Here is a 22,823-nt window from a genome sequence, read left to right on the forward strand (position 1 = left end):
GTAAAGGCAGGGTAAGGGGCGAGACAGAAAAAATTCAAAAATTTTCATCCTACCAACCCAGAATAATAGGAATATAGTAAACATTTCCATTATGCACAACATTTTACTTTTATTCAGATTTACACAATGTGGAATTTGGCTTCATATTAAGATATTTTTTTCTACTAATCTGTGTGTGAACCTGACATTATACATGGCTTTACTCATAAGTAGAAAGACCAGCAGATGTTGTTGAGACCTATCAATTTCAAGGAGAAACAAGCCAGAAAGGACCAGACAGGATAAAGATCCTTATGATCTCATCAGAATGACTCAGATGAGTAAGAAACTATCGTTGGTAGTCTTCAGTGGCTTGGAGAGGAGACATCACAATGAGGATATCGTGCACAAGAAAGCCTGCCGGTAATACTGTATCCATATAACTTCTAAAAAGCTTGATTAAATATTAAAGGAAACCTACCACCACCATGGATCTACCAGTTTTTGGTGGAGGTCTCGGCTTATACTTGGGTCGGCTTATACTCGAGTATATACGGTAGATACGTTTATGCAGTACTAAAATGACATTTGGCCCTTTGAAGGTAGCTACAAGGCTAATGAGGCCCTGGCTATAATGAACTTAACACCCCTGGCCCTCAAAGATAATAAACAATTGTTTATAAAAAGAAGTTTATAAAAAAATGCAAATATAAATCAGTGATTTGTAAAATGTTAAATAAATAAAATGGGGGATATTCTTGTCTAAAAGCATTTCATCCAAAGTTTACTACTAATGTGATGTACACTAGGGGGCGTTAATCAAGACCGGTGTTTTGCAAGTTTTTCCTGATGCCCCCAAGTGTAGGGTCAATAGTGGATTATAATATAAGTGGTAGCTTGGGGCCCAAGCCTTCTAGGGGCCCCATGGCTACCCAAGCCACCCACCAAATTTTATACTGAGAGGAAGCTTCACCCATGAAATCCTCATATATCTGTTCCTGCTCTCAATACACATGTACACAAGAGCCATTTCAGGACCTTTGAAGGTCCTCCCGATATCCTGAAACTGCTGATTAAAAGCAGGCAAAAAAGACATAACCTCCATATCCCAATAAGCTTGATTCTAGTACCACATGTAGGAAGTGAACTCCAGACTTGTAGGGGCTATAATATTCCTACTGCTCTGGGATCATGTCTGCCTTAATCTGCCTGTGGAAAGTGTGTGCATAATTTATGATGAGGGACACGTCTTGTCATATATAATGCAATGCTGAAGGGCATATTTCAGTCATTCATCACATCCGCTTCCCTCCAATAATTTCTTGCCCTTGCTACCCCATCATATTGGTGATGGCAGTGAAAAACCCCCATTTGCACAATGATCTTTGTGCAAATGAAGGGAAAAGACTTGAATCCATGGCCTAGAGTCAATGCTTAGTCAATGTGCTATCCCCACGATCGGTGTCAGCAAAGATGACGCCACGGGGAGTGGTGATCAGTCACCATGACAACCTTGGGTCTTCAAAAATCTGAGGCTGTCTCGTTTTAACCCATTCATTACAATGTGCGATTTGCACAGTTTAATGAATGAGGTGAAAAATCCCCATATATTGCCATACTGTAATGTGGCAATATATAGTAGGATCGATCAGACAACCTAGGGATAAAGTACCCTAGGAAGTCTGAAAAGTTTTCAAATAAAAAAAGTAAAAAATTATAATAAAAAACATAAAAATTCAAATCACCTAGAACTGATATAAATATAAATAAACAGGAAAAATCATAAACATATTAGGTATCCCCGCATCCGAAAATGCCTGATCTATCAAAATATAATAACGCTTTATCACTGTGTTTAACCCCGTAATGGAAAATAGCGCCCAACGTCGAAAATGGCACTTTTTAGCCATTTTGAAAAATATTAAAAATTCTATAAAAAGTGATCAAAAGGTCCTAAAAATAGAAGCATTGAAAAAGTCATCAAAAGTCACACAAAATTACACCATCCACAGCTCCATACACCAAAGTATGAAAAAGTTATTAATGCAAGAATATGGCAAAATCAAAACATTTTTTTTGTATAGCAGGTTTTAATTATTGTAAATGTATAAAAACATATACAAATTTGTTATCCCCGTGATCGTACCGACCCAAAGAATAAAATAAACATGTCATTTGGGGTGCACAGTGGAAGCCTTAAAATACAAGCCCACAAGAAAACTACGCAAATGTGTTTTTTTTTCACCATTTTCACTGCATTTGGATTTGTTTTCCCGCTTCCCAGTACATGGCATGGAATTCTAAATACTGTCACTATTAAGTGCAATTTGCTATGCAGAAAACAAGCCCTCACAAAGTTATAGATTTTTGAAGGTGGGGAGTGAAAAATGGAAATGAAAAAACAAAAAAGGGCCAGGTCGTTAACCCCTAATACCCCTGGCCTTTTTCGTTACCACCTTTTGCTCCCTATAAGAATATTCCAAATGTGGTGAAATTGGAAAAAATACATTTTCGTCATTTTATTGTAGGCTGTTTTTACAACTGTGAACTCCAAATGATAACTCAGATTTATTCTTTGGTTCGATATGATCACAGCGATAATAAATTTACACAGGTTTAATATATTTTAACAGATTTTAAAAGATTAAAACCTTTAATTTTTTTTTTCTAAATCTTGATTTTGCCCACTAGTAACCTGACACTAGTAACCTTTTCATACTTTGGTGTATGAAGCTGTGTAAGGTGTCATTTTTTGCAGGATGAAATAATGTTTTCATTGCTACAATTTTGGGCACTGTACGACCTTTTGATAACTTTAATGTAAAAATTTATAAAATGCAAAATTGCAAAAAAAAGGGTTGATTCTGCTATTTTACGATATAGGGCTCACCACTGGGAATTACTGTTTTTATATTTTGATAACATGTTTATGATTTTACTTATTTAATTTATTTTTATATCAGTTCTAAAGAAAGAGGGGTGATTTGAACTTTTAGGTTTTCTGTTATTTCAGTTCCCTAGTAAGAAAGCCTAATTGTGAGGTAACAGCAGGAGCTACGCACAACGAGTGTGCATATATACCATCGGTAACCTGATGACAGATGTCCTTTAAGCTCATTTGCATGTGACTTTTTTAAAAGTGGCAAAAAAAAGTCTTTATTTTACACCGACCAAAAATAGGTGACAGAATTGCAAAAAAGTGGAGGGCATTGTAAATGCTGTGACAGACTTATCAGAGAAACCACAGGCTGTCGTACATCTGTGACATCACAACACAATAATTTAGGCTTTTTCCTTTTGATGACCAAGAAAAAATATTTAGGTGGCTGGTGTCATATACTTACCTTCTCTGTCCCTCCCGGTGTCCCGCGCCGCTTACAGGGTCAGAAAAAGGTTCCCATTAGTGAAATGAGAAAGTTGATGACCCCTTTTGTTCCTCTCATGCTCTATATTGTCACCTTGTGGCTCTCACACTTTGTAATGCTCACCTTTCACTTTTTAACTCCTTGGTTTTTTTTCCCCTATGACACAGCCCAAGTTTTCAGATCTGATGTGTTTATGTGTTAATAATTTTGGAACTTTTTAGTTTACCATGGGGATTTTGAGTTTGCTTTTTAGTGATAAACTTTGTTAAAATAAAAAAAATGTTAAAGAAAATCTGCCACTAAGGTTAAGCTAAATTAAACTACAGATACTCACCAATATTCCTCTTCACTTTGATTCCGGCGCTGGCTGGATTAGCCTAAAAAAAGTTAGAAAAGGCAACCCGGAGCGCAGGGATGCGATGTCCAGTGCTCTTGGCTGTTACTTATGGACGCCTCTTGCATAACATCACCTCCCTGTGTAGCATGGAAGAGGAAGGGGAGGTGGCGAGAGAGGCGTGAATAACTAACAGGCCAGAGCGATGGATATCTGTGCTCCGGGCAGCAATGTCCCATCACCTGATACATCCCTGGGAATGGTGTCCAGTTGGCATGCCCAGCAGGAAGCTGCAAGAGTGGCGCTTCTCTGACCCTGTAAGCGGCGCGGGACACCGGGAGGGACAGAGAAGGTAACTATATGACACCAGCCACCTCAATATTTTTTCTTGGTCATCTAAAGAAAAAAGCCTAAATTATTGTGTTGTGATGTCATAGATGTACGACAGCCTGTGGTTTCTCTTATAAGTCTGTCACAGCATTTACAATGCCCTCCACTTTTTTGCAATTCTGTCACCTATTTTTGGTCGGTGTAAAATAAAGACTTTTTTTGCCACTTTTAAAAAAGTCACATGCAAATGAGCTTAAAGGACATCTATCATCAGGTTACCGATGGTATATATATGCACACTCGTTACCTGTAGGGGTGAAAGGCAGCATTTTTCATCAACTCCTGGACATATGTATTTTGGAGAAATTATGTTTATAAAAATATGTCCAACTGATCCAAAACTTCACTCTGCAAATATGCAAATTAAGTCAGAGCACCTCTGGCTCCCACCCCACATCTTTCTGGACCCAGACACAAAAAAAGGGGGAGTTGGTGGAGTAGCACTGTGGTATCCTGGATTAAGATCCGTGTGGGTGCACGCTTCGGGGACTCTGGCTCAGAAGACCCTTACACAAGTAAATCCAACAACGAGGAAGCAGCACTCCGTGATTCAATGGTGATATTTATTGCACCAGTGGAAAAAGATACAACGTTTCAGCTATCTCAATGTAGCCATTTTCAAGTATTTGAAGTACTTGAAAATGGCTACATTGAGATAGCTGCAACGTTGTATCTTTTTCCACTGGTGCAATAAATATCACCATTGAATCACGGAGTGCTGCTTCCTCGTTTCTGGACCCAGAAGTGTAAGGAAGAGAGAAGATGCTGTGCAAAGAAGTGTATCAGGGGCGCTGTTATTTCTGTGGAGCGAGAGCCCTGATTCATTGTGGTCCCCAAGTGGCAAGATCTTGGTTTGTCCTGGGTGAAAGCACTGCAGCCTAATTTACATATTTCTAAAGAAAAGTTTTGGCACAGAAGCTGGAAAATAAAATAAAAGCATGGGTGACATGTGTGGGCATAGGCCTATGTTACATAGAAGTTAATTTTGGGAAGGTAACTCATATTGTTGGATTCCCTTGAAATAAATGTGTCCCATATATTCTGGAGAAAAGTGCAGTAAAAAGTGTAACAACGGGAGACAATAAATTAGACAAGATGTCACTTAGGCATTGGTTGAAACCCGAGTCAAATTGGGTTTATTAAAATAAAAACCAGCTGGAGAGGAATCTGTGGTAGGTTCCTCTACTTATAATAAGATGAGTTTCCGGTGTGATGTCTGTCCATTTTACATCAATATAATTGGACAGTTTGCAAACTGCCCATTATCCCACTCTGTATGTGGATTTGATAAAGGATTTGTATTACTGGGCACTGAGCAGATATGTTCTATGACATTACTTGCTATTAGGTTGTCCCTAGATTACGGCAGTACATAGCAGTGCGAGGCATGTGCCATCTAGTGGCTGGAAACATAACTGCAAGTGAGGTGGTGCGCAATGTTTTACTAATGTAAATAATTTGTTTAATTGCAATGTCATATTTCTTACCACTGTAGATCATGTCGCCAGTACTAAAGACTCATATCCTCTACCACAGAATAGAGAATAAGTAGTAGATATCAGGGATCTGCAGTTAATGGAGAAATAGAAGTTCTCCTGAATCCCCCCCTGTGAATGAAGAACTTGAATGGAGAATCAGGGCTCAGGGACTGTGTTCTCATGTTAGCATATACAAGCCTAGAGCTACACCGTGTATACATAACATACACACAACTGCTTAATCAAACACAAGACATGGAATGATTAACATTTTATTTCACCATTAAAAAAAGAAGGAATAAAAGAACAAATAAACTTGAAGTTAGGAAATACATGTAAAGAAATGTAAGTGCTAAGTAGTATAAATGTCACTCCAGATCCAGGGTTCTCATGTTACCCAGAATGCACATAACGGTACTTAAAACCGGACATTTTGGTAGATTATGGACTTGGAGAACCAATGGTCTGGAGTAACAATGTCTGGACAGGTCAATCCTCGAATAGAGAGGCGTCAATGTTTCTGGGTTGCAGGTTTGGGTCCCAAAAGCCAGAAGATTAGTTCACAGTGACCAGCAACATTCATGAATGGTGTTAGCACCGATCGCAGCCATTACAAGTGGGCGTTCATCTTTGGGTACCTGAACCAGACTTTTGTTTAAAGTTCGGCCACGCTCTGTGAACCCAAACCTGAATGGGTCAGCTCATCAATCTCTTGAAACACTAAATGTTTCTAGATCAATGTGTGCACATCCACATTACATTTTACCTTGTGTAAGTGCTCACAACATGGAGGAACTAGCAGCACCGCGGTCTCCAGACACCACAGTAAGACTACATTAGTTTATCCATCATCCTGATTGGACCAGTCTAGGCTGCTTTAAGGAATAATTGCTCAATATTCTGGGAAAAGTTCTAGCATAATGGTCACCTTAAAGGTATAATGGTCACCTTATGACACTTATCCCCTATCCACAGGGTAGAAGATAAATATCTGATCATGATGGGTCCATTTGCCAGGATCCCTCATGATCAGTAGAAAGTCTCCCAGCTGCACTGTCTTCATGACTTCCGGAATTGGTTTGTCCTGTACGTGATGGAAGTCTCATAGAAGTCAATGAAGCAATATGATAGGGGATAGATGCCATAAATGTTAAAAGACCTTTAAAGAGGGCATTTCCACTTTCTGACATATCATTTTTATAAAAATTTTTAACCTTTTTAACCCTCATATTGTACCATATTTAGAGCCTCTCTATGTGGAACGCTACATTTTCACCATTACTTCTCCTCGAAATGAATGAATAAATTGACATCTGGGGACTGTCCATACACACAATCTCACACTGTTCAATCAGGGCTGCCAGTGAAAGGACACAAATAACAAATACAATAAATTCAGTCAATGTTGAGGTTCGCATGATAAGATGTAGAGGTGATGATAGTAAAATGTAATTTTAATGCGCCACATTAAAGAAAAGGGTCACAATCTCTAAAGTGCAAAATACAAGAACTCTTCCCGTTTATTCTTAATAAATTGAGCTTTATGGCACCGCAATAGACCTGTGTTCTGGTTTACCATGAGTAAGACTGACCAGAGTAAGGTGCCTGATGTGGGAGCTGCTATAAATCGCACTTCTCCACAATGCTGAAGCCACAGCTGAAGATGTCAATGAAAAAGTTAAATAAAAATTGTACTAAGTAGAAAAATAAAACAAGAAGTAGCACAAAATGGAAAAAAACAACAGTCATGAAAGTGACAAAATGCTGAATATCCTTGCAGTCTGTGAGTCCTTGGTCACAGTCGGTAAGTAACAACCAGCTGTGCTTGAAGACTTCGGCTTTATTTTGGGTTCTCAGTCTGAGGGTAAGGCCCGGTGTGGCATTGTACAGTGGCGCCTGATGTGCACAGTAATAGTTATGTCTCCCACACACGACATACAAATCAGTGTCCTCTCTTCCGCCTTCGATAGCATTTAGGATTTATTAAGAGCGATTCACGATCCATATGATGGAAAATTAAGCAGTGTTTTTTACTGAAATAGTTTATTTTGTCTTCTTTCCTTCCTCTGCCTTCACTTTCTCTCTGTAGCTGTTGAACTGAGAATCAGTGTTGAAGAGTTTGTCCCACCATGTGAACGTGGACGCATAGTTACCTACGAAGTTCATGTGATGGAAATCGTGGAAACGTGACCCGGCGTAGAAGGGGATGAGGTGCAATGGATTCAAGGGAATGTCGTAACCACTAGAAGAGAAAACAACAATGTATGTTATATACAATTGTTTCCAAATTCAAGTTCTGGGTGTAGAAACCTACACAACTGGAAGACTATCAAGGGTTGTCCAACAATCAAAGGTCTTTCTATGGGCTCACACACGGCTTTAGTTTCTATGGCCCCATGTATGAGCTGCAGATCATGAAGCAGGTCCTATTCCTGCCTGAGTTTGTGGCTCGGGAAGTTTTTATTACTGTCATTGAGCAGAACTCACCCTCAGAAGACACAAACAGACTGTGAGGCGGTTGTCTGTAGCTCATTAAAAAGAAGCACACATTTGTGTGAATGTAGCCCAACATGGTATGGATAGATATATATATATATATAATACTATAACATTAGATATGAGCGGCCCATACATTAGGGCCAGGTGTGTCCTGCGTCTCTCGACATATAGCTGTATTGGTGGTTGTGAAGCTAATCTGGCATAATGGTGCCCCTACCCATTAGCCATGGTTGTGATTGGCCAGGGAGGACAATCCCGCTCGTCTATAATTAACATAGTATTTGTGATTCATGTGATATTCATGCAAATTACAGTCATGTGCACAAGGTCATTTATTACATTTACATGTATTGCACATATTAAACGAGGTTCACACAGTGGTTTCAAGTGCATTTTTTCCAGCCAGAAAATAAAAGGGTTTTACAAAGTTTGAAAGTTATCAAAAGTTATCACAGTGATCGTGAAAATCTCTTGGGAACTGCACTGATCACAAGAATGGGACACTAAGTAATCCATAGAATAAGGGTCTATTCTAACAAATTGATGAAGCTGTAGATTGAGCATGTGTCCTCCACTGAACAGTATGGGAGTGTTGGAAATTTAGAAACACAAGAGAAAAATAGTTGCAATGATATACTGTAATATTGATAATCTTTATTCACAATATAAGAAAAACATAAAAATGCAGACGATAGTTACCCTTAAAAGTTACCCGGAAAACAGTCAATGCATGTTTATAAAAGACTATACATAATCAACTGATGCACACCAGTATGGGTTATATTTTACATGAAGAATTATATATAAAGAAGGGAAGGCATGACTACATTTAGGACTCACCCATGTATATAGCCCAAGTGCCCAGGTAATGCGGGTAATCACTTTCATCACATGATTTTAGTGTCGGCATCTGATTGGCCGAATCCCCCTATAACCGGTTAGTGCACCTGGATGGCTCTACCCCCAGAAGAAGGCTATTCCAAGCCGAAAGGCGCGTCAGGGTCAGTGTTACCTGCGTTATCTGGGCACTTGGGCTATATACCTGGCCGAGTCCTGAATGTATTAGGAAGACATTTTGTCTGTGAAGAGCGTCATGCCTTCCCTTCTTTCCATATAAACCTTTATGTAAAATATAACCCCTACTGCTGTGCATCAGTTGATTATATATATATATATATATAAAAATATATAGTCCTTTATAAACATGCATTTATTAGCATATTAATTGTGACTGTTTTCCGGGTAACTACCGTCTGCATTTTTACCAATTGTTTTTCTTATATTGTGAATAAAAATTATCAATATTATATAATTGCTACTATTTTGCTCTTGTGTTTCTTTATTTCCCATTAATCGGGATATATTAGCTAACATGGTTTGCTAAGGGAACTCAGGGAGCGCTTATACTTGGGCTATTTAAAGAGTCTGTTTAACTGCCCCAAACCACCCTAAAATTAGGACATATTTGACTGTTATAAACACTTGTACCCCTTCCTGCAATTTGTTCATATATCACTGAGTGTTGGAAGTTGCAGAGCACAGCCCTTTAGCCAGCTAAGTGCCAAATATAGCCTTGGATAATGGATAACATGCAACCTTGGTACAACCCCTATAACAGCTCCCTTCTGTGAACCTTCGTATACAATTCGCTTCTACCAGCTGGAAGCTTATCTGTGTGGAAAATGGTACCAACTATGACCACTTATGGGGAATATGCTGTTACACATCATTAGATAACACATCATTTCTGCTTACCTGTGAACGTCTATTGTTTCCATAAGTCTGACCATAACCCAAGCCCACAGGAGAATGACATGGTTGCAGAAGACCATTATACCAATGAAAAATCCAGCTCCCAAAATGAGAGTCTCGAGTGGATGAGCGTACTCGGCCTGCATCCCAAATGGAGACTGGAGATAGAGAAAACATCTTCAATTAACAAGAAAGCAACAATGGCAGAACTACACAAAGTCAGTATAAAGGTATGGACCTGGTGATATTTCAGTACAGTATACTAAGTGTAATATTATATTTAATGCAATGCTTACACTGCAGGCATAGTATCCCAGTCATATGAAATGTTAAAAGATTCTGTGAGTCATGTGACTGTACAAGTCACTTTGTTTGTAGAGTGGAGTCAGCTTAACACTTTAGTGTATACCCATAAACTCAATACTGTTAGAAAGTGAGAGGTGCATGGTAAAAGCCCTGGATTTGTCTGCAGTAACCTAAGAGTTAATGCAGACATGTGGTAAACAGGAGAAGTCTGTTTGTCTACGTCGGCCTCGGTAGCATAGACACCTTTGTAAAGTACGTACTGGGCCGGCTTAGCATGGAGTAGGGTAGGCTGGTAGTGGGACGTCTATTCTATCAGGGCTTCGGTCCTGGATTTATGTATAGGATTTATGTATTGTTAGACTGCAGGCCAGAAGGAGTAGGGGAGGCACTACCTGGAGAGCTTAAAGAGGACTCGTCACCAGATTTTGACCACCCTGAGTAACAATGCCTGCTGATAAAGGGTTACAAGTCCTCCCCATTTCACCTAAAATTAGCTGCCAGTGGGGCACTGTGCCTTACTTACAAACATTTTCTGACTCATCTCTGGTATCTGTGACTCTCCTCTCCAAGGCTGCCAGTGAACTACGCCCCAATATCATGACTAAAGCTCTGTGTCCGTGCTCTGCCTCCTTGTACTGAGGAACCATCTGCCAGTATATTAAACTACAGACATATAAAGGTCTGTGTATAGATGGAAGGGTAGGGTTTATTTTGTATGTGCCTAAGCCAAGGCTGAATTTATGAATAAAACACTTGCTTTGTGTCCCTGCTTCCTGTACTGCTTCCTAGTATCTGCCAGAGTGATTCCCCACAATACTTACAGCAAACTCATGATGTACTTTGTGGATGTATTTGTATATTCGCTTATGGTGCAGGAGACGGTGAAGGAAATAGTGCCAGGCGTCTTCAATGACTGCGCAGCCAAAACACTGGGCACATAATACATACCTACAAGGAACGGACACATTATTACAGACGGCCACACATTTTAAATCATCTACATTTCACAGCAGCATTTGTATCTTTCTCAATATTTGCAGCACAAATGACGCTATAAGCTATAAAAACTAATTTGGATTTGTTGATATTATTTGGAGAAATAATTTCTGAAGTTATTCTCAGACCCATGATTCATGTCCCTGTATAATATCAGTACAGATTTATGGATCTGGTGATATTTGCTACTATAACAAGTAAAATATTATATTTTGACATTACTTACCATCTAGGCATATTATCCCAGTCATATGGGATGCTAAAAAATTCTGTGAAGTAGTATGTACCACAGATCAAAGGAAGCTGAATGCAGAAGTGATTGAAGAGAAGCATTTTAAAGCACCTCCACTGGCCCTCCCATGTTTCTGGTCTGTCCTGAAATGGAAAATGAGTCAATATGAGATACATGCAGAACACTGTCCATACAAAATGTGACCAAGCACACCTCAAGATTTACAAGCAAAGATAAATGAATGCCGGATCTTTTGTAAAGTGGGAAACCTATCAATCTTACGGACTAATAATGGGATTACATCGTTTTTTGCAGGTACTATTGTTCCAGCAGATATAAAGGAATACCTGTACATAGGTGTGAACTAATAGATAAATTATACATAGGTTATAATAGGATAGGTCATAAATATAAGATAGGACCTCATTGCAACTGGGCCACAGAACTATCAAGTAAATGGGAACCTGAAATATCAAGCAAAGCCACTGTACAGTGCATGGCGCTGTGCTTGGCGAGCTAGAGAACACAGCACCCATCCAAACAGCAGGCTGGTGATAGGTCTGGGTATAAGGATTTAATCCAGTGGTCCTCCAGTCCTGCCAGGGTGGATGCCACCAATATAGTCCCATTAAGATTAGGGGGAAGGGGGTGAAGAGGACAACTTGTCAGGAAAAAAGATAACTTTTATTTCTCTTATTGTATATGGTTGTCTGCCCCTTTTTAATAAAATAAATAAAAGTTACATTTTATCCAGCCACTTCCCCCTAACCATAATGGTAACAGGTCTTGGAAAACCCCTTTTATATAGATTTGACATGATCTTATGTATCAAGCATCACTGACACATAAAAAGGCACAGTACAGTGACACTGTGTGCTGCAGGTAGGCCCAATGCACTTGGTTCTGGAGTGCTGTGCATGTTTCCACATCTCCCATTGAAGTAAATGAAGAGTCGTGCACATAAGCAGCCATCTCTCAGTTCATTCTCCGCCTGGTAGCCCTGTAAATAGTGGTCATGGGCACAGCCTCTCCCTTATAAGGAAAAGTCCCGACTTTCTACATAACATACCTGTTGGATTTTGTACCTCTGCATGAAAGGTATGAACTGAAATAGAAATCCGGGTAAGCAGAAGAGGAAGTATATGAACTCATGGACAATGAGAGATCCCCATGTTGCTATCTGAAACTTGGTGTAGTTGTCTAGCATGTAGGTCCAGGCAAATTTAAAGGGCCCCTGCAGAGGATTGTCTGGTAGTAAAGAGTCAATGTATTCCACAGCGAGATATGCTGAGCTAAGAACACTGTCGTTGGAAGCCATTTCTGGTTGCTAGTGCATGGAGATTGACAGATCGCTGTAGATGCCAGGGGATCCTGCAAGATAAAGATGATCATCATTCTGCATGTAAAAGGATTTCAGGAATAAGAAATCTGGGGAAAAGGATCAGATGTGACATAAAACAATAACACAATACATTGTATGACAGCAGGCCTGTAGGATGGTGGGGGTTATCTACCTGTAGAAATGATCTTCAGGCCTTGTGCACACACTGGTGATAGGATTGTGTAAGAGGAGATGGGAGTGAACTACTAGTGTGGTAGAGGTTTACATCATTCATGTATGGAGAAAAATCAGTAACTCAGATCATGAAAACTTAGGATTGGTCATCAATATCAGATCGGTGAGAGTTCAACCCTCGGCACTCCCGCTGATTCTCTATATAAAGGGGCTGCAGTGCCGCTCATCTATCTGCACTAAATACATATAGCAGTAGTAGTGCCCAATAACACAGCATTGATCTATCCTGGTGCATGAGACACCAAGTACAAGCGCTTCATACAGACTGATATATTATAAGCCCTGGCAATCATGTCCTAAACTGCTTGCTTTAGTGATAAACTATACCTCCGCTGCTTGTCAGAAAGCTCCTGGGCTACCCAGCCATGGTCTTATGTCAAAAGTTTTTAGGAAGCCAGAGACTGGCGGCACCGGACAGGAGGGTCCAAATGCAAATAAATTCTGCCATCTCCATATCTATGCATGGGGTGGATCTGCTCATGTGTTCTGCTCCGGAGGTTGTGTAGTGTTTACTCATTTTTTTAAAATAATTGGGATACAACAAAGCAATTACTGAAGATATCAGCCCCATAACTGTGCATCATACACATTTCAGGTGTAGAGTGACAGCCCCGCCACGTGTGCTCCTGCCTGGTAATGGGGGAAACTCCACAAACCTACTGCACAATATGGACGCAGGGCTATCCGCACCTATTACACCAGAACTGCCCGGTTATTATTTATACATAGGCAAAACATAACATATAACATAAATATATATCATATCTAAGTATAAGTTACATACAAATTATACATACAACTACTTATATGCAAATGATACCTAATATATATATATATATATACACACACTGTATATAAACATGCATACCGTACATATACTGGACGTCTATAAATCAGCTATATACATAATAAGCAGTATTATAATAGTCCTGTATATTATATATGTGTGTAATAATAACATAAAGCACTTTTCTCTATGGGGGCGCTCACCTCTCCCAGGTAACGTGTGTCAGTGGCGGATGGACGCGTCTCTCTTTATATGTTCCTCTCTTCAGCACCGGGACAGTGCATTCCCTGCTGTCACGCAAACACCGAGCGATGCTTTTTCTCTGCTTTGATTGGTCGCACATGCTACGAGCTACCGACGTCACAGAAGCGGCTTCGCTTCTTATTGGTTGGCGGCATGGAGTGAGCCTAGGCAGACTGGTACTGTTATCCAATAGTTCCCCGCAGTCGCTTCTGTTCACCACGCCGTGGTCACGCCCCCTGTGAGATGGGGCGGTTGTACCTGGTAAAGGAGGTGCGCTCTAGAGGCGGGGTCACGTGGTAGCAGGGTCACCATAGCTACAGCTTATTACGTATGAAGGCGGGAAAAGGATGACTTCAGCGGAGCAGTCAGTGGTCACGTACCCGGCGTATGATGTAGTGTAATAATGAGGAGTTCAGCACAACTTCTACATAGACAACAGCTGGGCTGACGTTTTGTGATGTTAGGTTTAAAATAATGACCAGGGCCAAATTTAAATTTAAGTTCTAAACATATATAAGAAATATAACATTTATATTCCGGGATTGTGGCTGGACTCTTTTGGACTGAGGTGTGGGATCTGCACACAAGACAGAGCTTCCTTCTGTTCTTTTATGCAGCAGTACAGTGAAGATATCTCACATACCAGTGCACAAGTCCAGCTACAGTCCTGGATCTCAATGCACAGTCCTAGTGGTGCTAACATGGCTACACCGATCTTTAGGGCTGCTATCAAACGCCACAGCTTTATACAGTCAATTCCTTAAAGTGAACCTGTCACCACATTTGCACATATACATCCAGTGACAGGTTCCTATAGAGCCCTTAACTTACTGACAACCTTCTTTTAGCTAAAAATTGTTTCGCTTGTATGATGTAATACCTGACATCAGAGGGGGACGTGTCCTGCTCAGCAGACTGCTCCTATCTAATCCTCCCCATGCCTTATGCCTCCTTCCTGGTCACAGCTCATGTCATGTGACAAGAGTGACATCATCTCAGGTCCTTTAGCATCTTAATAATAACAAACTGTACCCCGTGCATGTATCTGACCACATGAAATCACATCATCCTTCATGGATTTCTACTCCCCTCCATCCTCCACAGAGGCTGCTGTGATCTCATGTAATCACATACATGGTGTACAGTTTGCTAAAGGACCTGTGATGATGTCACTGGTTACATGTCATGAAAGTAACGCAAGGCACTGTGTAAAAAGATTGGCACAATATTACCCATCTGTACATAGAGCTTTATATGTCTGTAGCTGAAGTACAATGAGGCATAACAGCGATTTGGAGAGACACAGAGCTGTCAGTCTAAGGGTGATGTCACACGTGGCGTTTTTGGTCCGTTTTTGGTCCGGATGCGTTTAACGCATGCATTTTTAACAATCTGAAAACACACTAACTAAAAACACCATGTGTGACATCACCCTAAATAATGGGGCGTAGGTCACTGGTATCTCTGACTCTTCTCTCTCAGGTGAGTCTGAAAAGCTAATTTGCATATCAGAAAAACATCTGTAATTAAGGCACAGGGCCCCACTGGCAGCTAATTTTAGGTGATATGGGGAGGTAATCTTAGGTAATCGGGTGATAGGTCCTCTTTAAGGGTGCTGTCACACGGTGTGTTTTTAAACACACTGAAAACGCATGAGTTTTTGCATGTTTACCATGTGTTCGGCTGGTTTTTATCCGGTTTTCTTCATTTCTGGAAGTGTAAGCAGCCGTGAACACATGCGTTTAAAACCGCACCAAGAACGTGCCATGTGACAGCACCCTTAATCCCTTCCTACCGATACCCGTTTTAATTTTTGCATATCCATTTTTTGCTCCACTCTTTTAAAAACCCACATATTTTAGTTTTCTGTGTACAGGGCTGTGTGAGGGCTTGTTTTCTGCATTCCATCCCACTGGGAAGCAGGAAAAAAAATTTCCAACGCAGTGAAATTAACATTAAAACGCATTTCCACCGTATTCTTATCAGCTCTGTTTTTATGGCTTTTACTGTTCACTCCAAATGACACCTCTCTTTAACTCTTCGGGTAGGTACGATCGGTATGATTTTGATAGATCACCACAACATTGGTCATATGATGCACTGCAGCTAACCGCAGCCAACCATAGTGAAGATCACATGACCTGCCCAGGCAGGTACAGGACATGTGATGTGGACATGTGACCAGTGGCCATCTTCTGTCCCGAGTCTTCTCCGCGCAGATGAAATCAGACTGATGAAAGGGCCAGTAGCATTTCAATTCTTCATTACAGTGTATGCCAGTGGTGGTGAACCTATGGCACTGGTGCCAGAGGCGGCACTCGGAGCCCTCTCTGTGGGCACCCGAGCAATCACCCGAGCATGAAGTTCACCAGACAGGACTCAAAGAATCTTCCTGCAGAATCTTCCTACAATGATAGGTGAATTTGCCCTCATCCTTTCAACTGCATTGGTGTCTTTAGGAGGCCGAATGAATGAAATTTGTCAAGGAACAAGGAGAAATAAATTACTGCTTAAGTTGCTGTGCTGGCACTTTGCAATAAATAAGCGGCTTTTGGTTGAAATTTGGGCACTCAGGCTCTAAAAGGTTCGCCATCACTGTACTGGGGGCTGTGCTGTAATGGTAATGTTGTTGTTGGATGCCTTATGTTTATGAGCGACAGTTTTCCTGCTATATACCTGCATGTCATAAGAATTTACATTAAAAAAAGGACCATGTTAAATTCAAATATGTTTTTTTTTAAATTTTTACCTGTGTTTTGTATGCGTTGGAAAAGGGGTAGTCTTATTTGGCGAATATATCTTAAACTCTATATTTTAACAGGAAAGTAGGGGGGTCGTCTTATACACCAGGTCGTCTTATACGCCGGAATATACGGTATACAAATAGAAACAAATAGGAAACTGTTCGGAGAAACGCATATTAAAATAAATGAAAAAAATTAGCATATTCATAATCATTGATCCTGAAAATTCCTGGTCCATTAAAGGGGTTGTCCAAGAGTATGAAAAAATAGCAAGGTGGCCGTGGAGGGGCTGCGTAAAAAAATTAACTTGCACTTACATCGTCCGGCAATCCCTCTGTGCCGTTCTCTTGGTACATCGCTGGAAATTTTGTTGGCTGGTCGTCATCCTGCAAAAAATGTCCCCTTTCAAAGAAAAGTAAATTATTTTTTTTTTATTCAGAAGCTTAAACTTTTTCCAAATGTGATTATGCTGGCCCCAGTATAGATGTGTAATTTGGGCTGCAAATTACTGAAAGCAAAAACAAAGCGTGCTATAAAATGGCACAACTGTATATTTTAGTCATATTTCTTCAACTACCTCAACACATGGCACAGTATATTGGATGACGCCCATAGAAAGTACACAAAATGTCTTCATATGCTTCAGTAAAGATAAAATGCTACAGCATTTGTGTACATGAAGGGGTTGAGGAGTGTATGTTTACATTCAGCAGATCAGTCGCCGACATTTCGGTGACTTATCTAATATGCAGATATGGCTTTTGGCAAAGTTCTAAAGAAAACCCGCCATTGAAACTAACCCACCCAAAATAAAGGTTTCATTAAAAACTAGGATTAAAAAGCATTGCCCTTATCTCTATATGGTCCCTTTCAATGTCTGCAATGGTACAAAAATCATTTTCTAAACTTGATGTGAGTCCAGCAAGACCCTGCATATTCAGTGGTTACTACATTGCCCTGCCTTCTTGTTTCTGATTGGCAGCTCTCACTGCTACAGAACAAGCCACTATGTGTAACATTCACAGAGAGCTCTGTTGTATCATTGGGCACTTAAATTACTACATCCTGGCCACATGACTTTAAGGTCCTGTTACATCTGTGACTTCGATCACATGAAATCACAGCAGCCTGCATGGATTATGGGGAGGAGTAGAAGTCCATGGAGGCTGCTGTGATTACATGTGATCAGATACACACATGAGGTAGAATTTACAGATGTAACCGGACCATAGATGACATCACCCTGGTCACATGACATGAAGTGCTAAATACCTAGAAGAGACCTGGGACATGGGGAAGAGTTCATGGGAGTGGCCATCCAAGCAAGACACGCCCCCTGATGCCAGTACATCATCACAAAGTTGCTTTCTGGGGATGTAAAGGAAACAATTTTTTAGCTCTAGTTATTAGCTTTAGTTTGTCATTTAATAGGACTCTATGGGAACTTGTCACAAGCTTTATATGTGACAATCTGGTGACAAGTTCCCTTTAAATAATGTCAAGGCTGGTTGCAAATTGGCTTAAGCAGGTTATTAATAAAGTAGCACCAATACAACTTATGTATGGTCTTAGAGGCAGCCTGTTACCATGAAAATGCTGTGTAATCTGTAGGTAACATGTAAAGATAGAAGAGCTCTGCAGGTTACTATAGAGATACCTGGGAAAAGTCAGTGTAACTTTTCATTGAAAGGGGTTGACTATTAGAAAAATGTAGCAGATGGGCATATATATATATAGAAAAAAACAAAACAAGCTTTACCAACCACCTCCATCGCTTACGGTGCCCCTGTTTGTTTACAGGGGGGGCAGCTCCCATCTGACACCTTTGGGGCAGAGGTGAGTAAAGCTTTATTTTATTTATTTTTTTTAAAGCCTTTCCAAATCTGTCGGCTACATTTTTCTTATAGCCGGACAACTCCTGTAATTCATTTATAGGGATTAGACAGAATATCTAGAACACCCTTATTTTTACATGACTCTATGCCATACAGCAGTGATGGCGAACCTTTAAGAGACCAAGTGCCCAAAATGCAAACTAGACCCACTTATTTATTGCAAAGTGCCAACACAGCAATTCTAGCATTAAATTATTAAAATCTTCTTGCTTCGTGCTATACCAAAGCTTTCAACGGTCCTGAGGACACCAATATCATGGACAGATGGTGGGAAAATTAAGATTGCCATTGGAGCATCCCTGAACAGGAAGAATTGTGAGCTTCAATGGCTCCAATGATATTTCTGACCATGTCCACACCTTCTCTTCCTGCAGTCTCTGGTAGACCCAGATGCTTCACGTCCTGTGCTACATGGACCTGCAGGAGGATCCCTCAAGTCCTGTCTGGTGAATTCTTTGCTGGGGGAACAGCCTGAGTGCCCACTGAGAGGACTCAAAGTGCCACCTCTGGCACCAGTGCCATAGGTTCACCACCACTGCCATACAATATATCCAAAACCTTTTTTTTTGTAAGAAAAAGATTTTTGTGACACACCTATAAATCCTGCATGGGGGGGAGACACAGAGACCTTTGAGGACATAATCAGGACTTGTAGGCCCTAAAATAGTCACAGTTGTTAGCCAACCGCCAATAATTAGGATTATTTTCCTCCTTCACTAAGTGGGCGTGGAGAGGCCAAATAGACGGCAGGGTTGGTGGTGGAGTAGACGCACTACCTATAGCTTGTGAACATTCATGGCAGAAAAAGATTTTATCCAGCACCTTGGGGCCATGCGTGCTATATTGCATTTGTGTATGTGGAGTGCTGAGACACATACACGGATGCCTTTTGACATAGCAGCTTCCAACACAAAGTATTTTATGCAACTTTTAGGCTGGGTGCACATCTCGTTTTGTGCCGTACGTTGTAAGGAAATGTCGGGAGCACATACGTCGCTAAGTAGGAGGGAGCAAGATGAAAAGACGTATCTGTTCTGGCATATATACGCTGCGCATATACAAAAAACTAGGTGTGAACATCCTGGAAGAAATGCATACATTTGTTTCTTAAAAGGAACTTAAACTAAGACCCCTGTCCAGTGCATGTTAGAGAACAGAAAGAATGGAATATAGAGAAAACTATAGGCTTAAAAGAAATGGTTTGCCAGGTACTGTGGTAGATTCAGGAAGACACATTCCTTGCCTTTAGCATGGTGGGTCAGGAAAACTGCAGGACTTTTAGATGACAAACTGAATAGCTATGCTATCTACCATAAATGTTGTGAACACGGGCGAAAGTTTGGACACGTGAGAGCTAGAGTATCATGAACCATTGCCTCAAATATTTCAAAGTTGCTTGTTAAACCTACCCTCAATCCGGTCCATGTCTTGGGTGTCCCATTTGGTGATGTTCTCATCTGGGCACTCACATTCAGTTTCATTAATCTGTCTTATATATACATTTCTTCAATTAGATATTATTAAATTTTTTTTTTACCTGTATGAAGATAATTTCTCATAAATGTAGTGATATGAATCCAGGGGTTCAGGCAGGACTCAATACCGCATGTCTGGCCACTGCTGCCAAAATGTGAGGCGGTCGTATCCAAGGAAGCCATCTCGTTTCTAAGGGACAACTTGGCTACATTTATGAGAAATTATCTTCACACAGGAACATTTTTTTTAATAACATCCAGTTGAAGAAATGTTTATATATGGCAAATTAATTTAATGTCAATGCCCAGATGGGAATAACCCTTTATACCATTTCAATAATTTTAAATCTATAACTAGATATACTCAATGATCCTTTTTGGGTACCACAAAATTTGGAACTGTTTGATCTTTCCAAAGGTGCTCCGTGTATCATTTATAGGGGCGGACAGTAAAAAAAAAAAAAAAAACGCTCTACAGCTCTTTAAGAAAACTTGATCTTGTATCCAGACGACACTAGAATGAGACGTCCTAAATGTGAGCTTGCCAGATATTTTGAAAAAGGAGAAACCCTCAAGGTAGGGTAAGAGTTGTGAGATAATTCTTGCAGTAAATCTGCATGGAAATTTGCATCAAACACGTGGGATTCTTTTGTGCATTTTTTACATTATGTGTAGTGTGTTTTTCACCTGTCTGATGTCATTTCAAGCAGAATTCTGAATCAAATCCAGATCATGTTGCAGTGGGAAAAAAAAACCACAGTCGGCGAGTAAAATCTGCACATAATCTGTAACATGTGTAGATACCCTAAGGTAGGTTTCTGCAGTGAATGTACAACTGATTCTCTAGCTCTAGATTCACAGATAATGGGAGGGCAAGGACAGTGCAATGAGTACACTTACTTTAGATATACTCACCTTATCACCTCATCCTATCAGCCCACCTCAGGATCACTGTTTCCCTTGGCCACATCTCGGTATGAAAATACTCGCTTTCTGGTGCGCTGTGGGATACACATTCTGTAGCAAACTCTCAGACCCAGGAAGAAAAGTTATCAAGAAATTCAAAGGTTAAACTGAAATGTGGCCAAGACCATCTTACACCGTCCTGATGCACTTTCTTTCAGTGGCCTCACACTCCACACCCTTGTATGTGAAGGTCTTACCTTCACATATTTATAGTACACTCCATTCGCATCTATGCTTCTTCTAACCTAGTAGCTATCATCTACTGACTTCCGAGGCCTTACCACCTTACCTGCTAACATCCCAGCCATCCATCCTCATCGATACATGTAATCCCCATCTAACATGTCAAACACTTGTAGCCACATCTCACTTTCTCTACTTTTCCGTCTTCATACTTCACACTGTGGTACCTTTTTCACCATTGTTACCTCAGACTCTGTAGACCCCTTGACTCTTACTACAACTGGCAACTCAGGTAAATCTGTTATACACACATGCCGTTTTCACTTTTACATCTGCATTCATCTCTGAAATACAGAAATACTTAAAGGGGTTGTCCACAGGTAGAAAAACATGGCTGCATTCTTCCACAAACAGCAGAATTGCTACAGGGGCACAAACCACTGTTTTTGGAGTAAAGCAGCCATGTTTTTCAATCGCTGGACAGCCCCTTTAAAAAACAAAAAAGGGCCAGGTCTTTAAAGTGTTAATTTCCATTTTTCACTACCCACAATCAAAAATCTATAACTTTTTTTTCCCACGTAAAGAGCACTGTGACGTCTTGTTTTCTGCATAACAAATTGCACTTTATAGTGACAGTATTTAATATTTTATGCTATGTACTGGGAAGCGGGAAAAAAAATCCAAATGCAATGAACTTGGTGAAAAAACACATTTGCGCCGTTTTCTTGTGGACTTGGATTTTATGGCTTTTAATGTGCGCCCCAAATGACATGTCTATTTTATTCTTTGGGTCGGTGCAATCACGGGGATAACAAATTTGTATAGGTTTTGTAATGTTTTCATACATTTACAAAAATTAAAACCTCCTGTTTTTTTAGATTTTGCCATCTTCTGGTGCTAATAACTTTTTCATACTTTGGTGTATGAGCTGTGGGTGGAGTCATTTTTTGCGGCTTTTGATGACGTTTTCATTGCTACCATTTTTAGGATTTTACGACCTTTTGATCACTTTTTATTGAATTTTTTATATTTTTCAAAATAGCAAAAAAGTGCCATTTTCAAATTTGCGCGCTATTTTCCGTTACAGGGTTAAATGCAGTGAAAAAACTATTATATTTTGATAGAACAGGCATTTTCGGATGCGTCGATACCTAATGTATTTATGATTTTTTTTACTGTTTATTAATATTTGTATCATATCTAGGGAAAGGGGGGAGATTAGAATTTTTATGTTTATTATAATTTTTTTTAAACATTTTTTAATTTTAACTTTTACTATATTTCAGACCCCCTACGGTACTTTAACCCTAGGTTGTCCGATCGATCATATGCTGCCATACTACAGAATGGCAGTACATGGAGACTTTCCTCCTCATTCATTATAATGTGCTGATCGCACACAAGGCTGTCATGGCGGCAGCTTTCCTGGCAGCGATCAGTGGGTTCTAAACACTGCTGGCAAGTGCATGTGTCTGAGCTGGTCTCATAATGTGACGTAGGGGGCAGGAATTTAACTGCAGTGCGCACACAAGATTTATGGTTGGATCCATTGTGTACACCAGGACTGATAGATAACAAAAATACAGATTTTCATATATATAACAGAGAATTGTTATTTTGTTA

General features: G+C 40.1%; 1 protein-coding gene across 1 annotated transcript; it reads right to left on the reverse strand.

Moving 5' to 3' along the window:
* Positions 1-5,788: 5,788 nt before the first annotated feature.
* Positions 5,789-14,196, reverse strand: MSMO1 (methylsterol monooxygenase 1). The gene is made up of 6 exons (XM_072120214.1): positions 13,898-14,196; positions 12,401-12,702; positions 11,326-11,474; positions 10,925-11,051; positions 9,801-9,955; positions 5,789-7,788 (listed from the first exon to the last, which is right to left on the reverse strand). The coding sequence occupies exons 2-6, from the start codon at positions 12,647-12,649 to the stop codon at positions 7,590-7,592; spliced, it is 879 nt and encodes a 292-aa protein (XP_071976315.1). The 5' UTR covers positions 12,650-12,702; positions 13,898-14,196; the 3' UTR covers positions 5,789-7,589.
* Between the last annotated feature and the right edge of the window lie 8,627 nt (positions 14,197-22,823).

This window comes from Engystomops pustulosus, chromosome 1 (genome assembly GCF_040894005.1).
Source record: "Engystomops pustulosus chromosome 1, aEngPut4.maternal, whole genome shotgun sequence".
Lineage (NCBI taxonomy): Eukaryota > Metazoa > Chordata > Amphibia > Anura > Leptodactylidae > Engystomops > Engystomops pustulosus.

What these genes read in the sequence shown, in the direction of transcription:
- MSMO1 (XM_072120214.1), bottom strand. Translation starts at nt 12,649, where the DNA reads ATGGCTTCCAACGACAGTGTTCTTAGCTCAGCATATCTCGCTGTGGAA. An exon ending in AAGTACATCATGAGTTTGCT is followed by an intron (nt 9,956 to 10,924) that starts GTAAGTATTGTG and finishes CTCTATCTCCAG; the next exon opens with TCTCCATTTGGGATGCAGGC. An exon ending in GAAACAATAGACGTTCACAG is followed by an intron (nt 7,789 to 9,800) that starts GTAAGCAGAAAT and finishes TTTCTCTTCTAG; the next exon opens with TGGTTACGACATTCCCTTGA.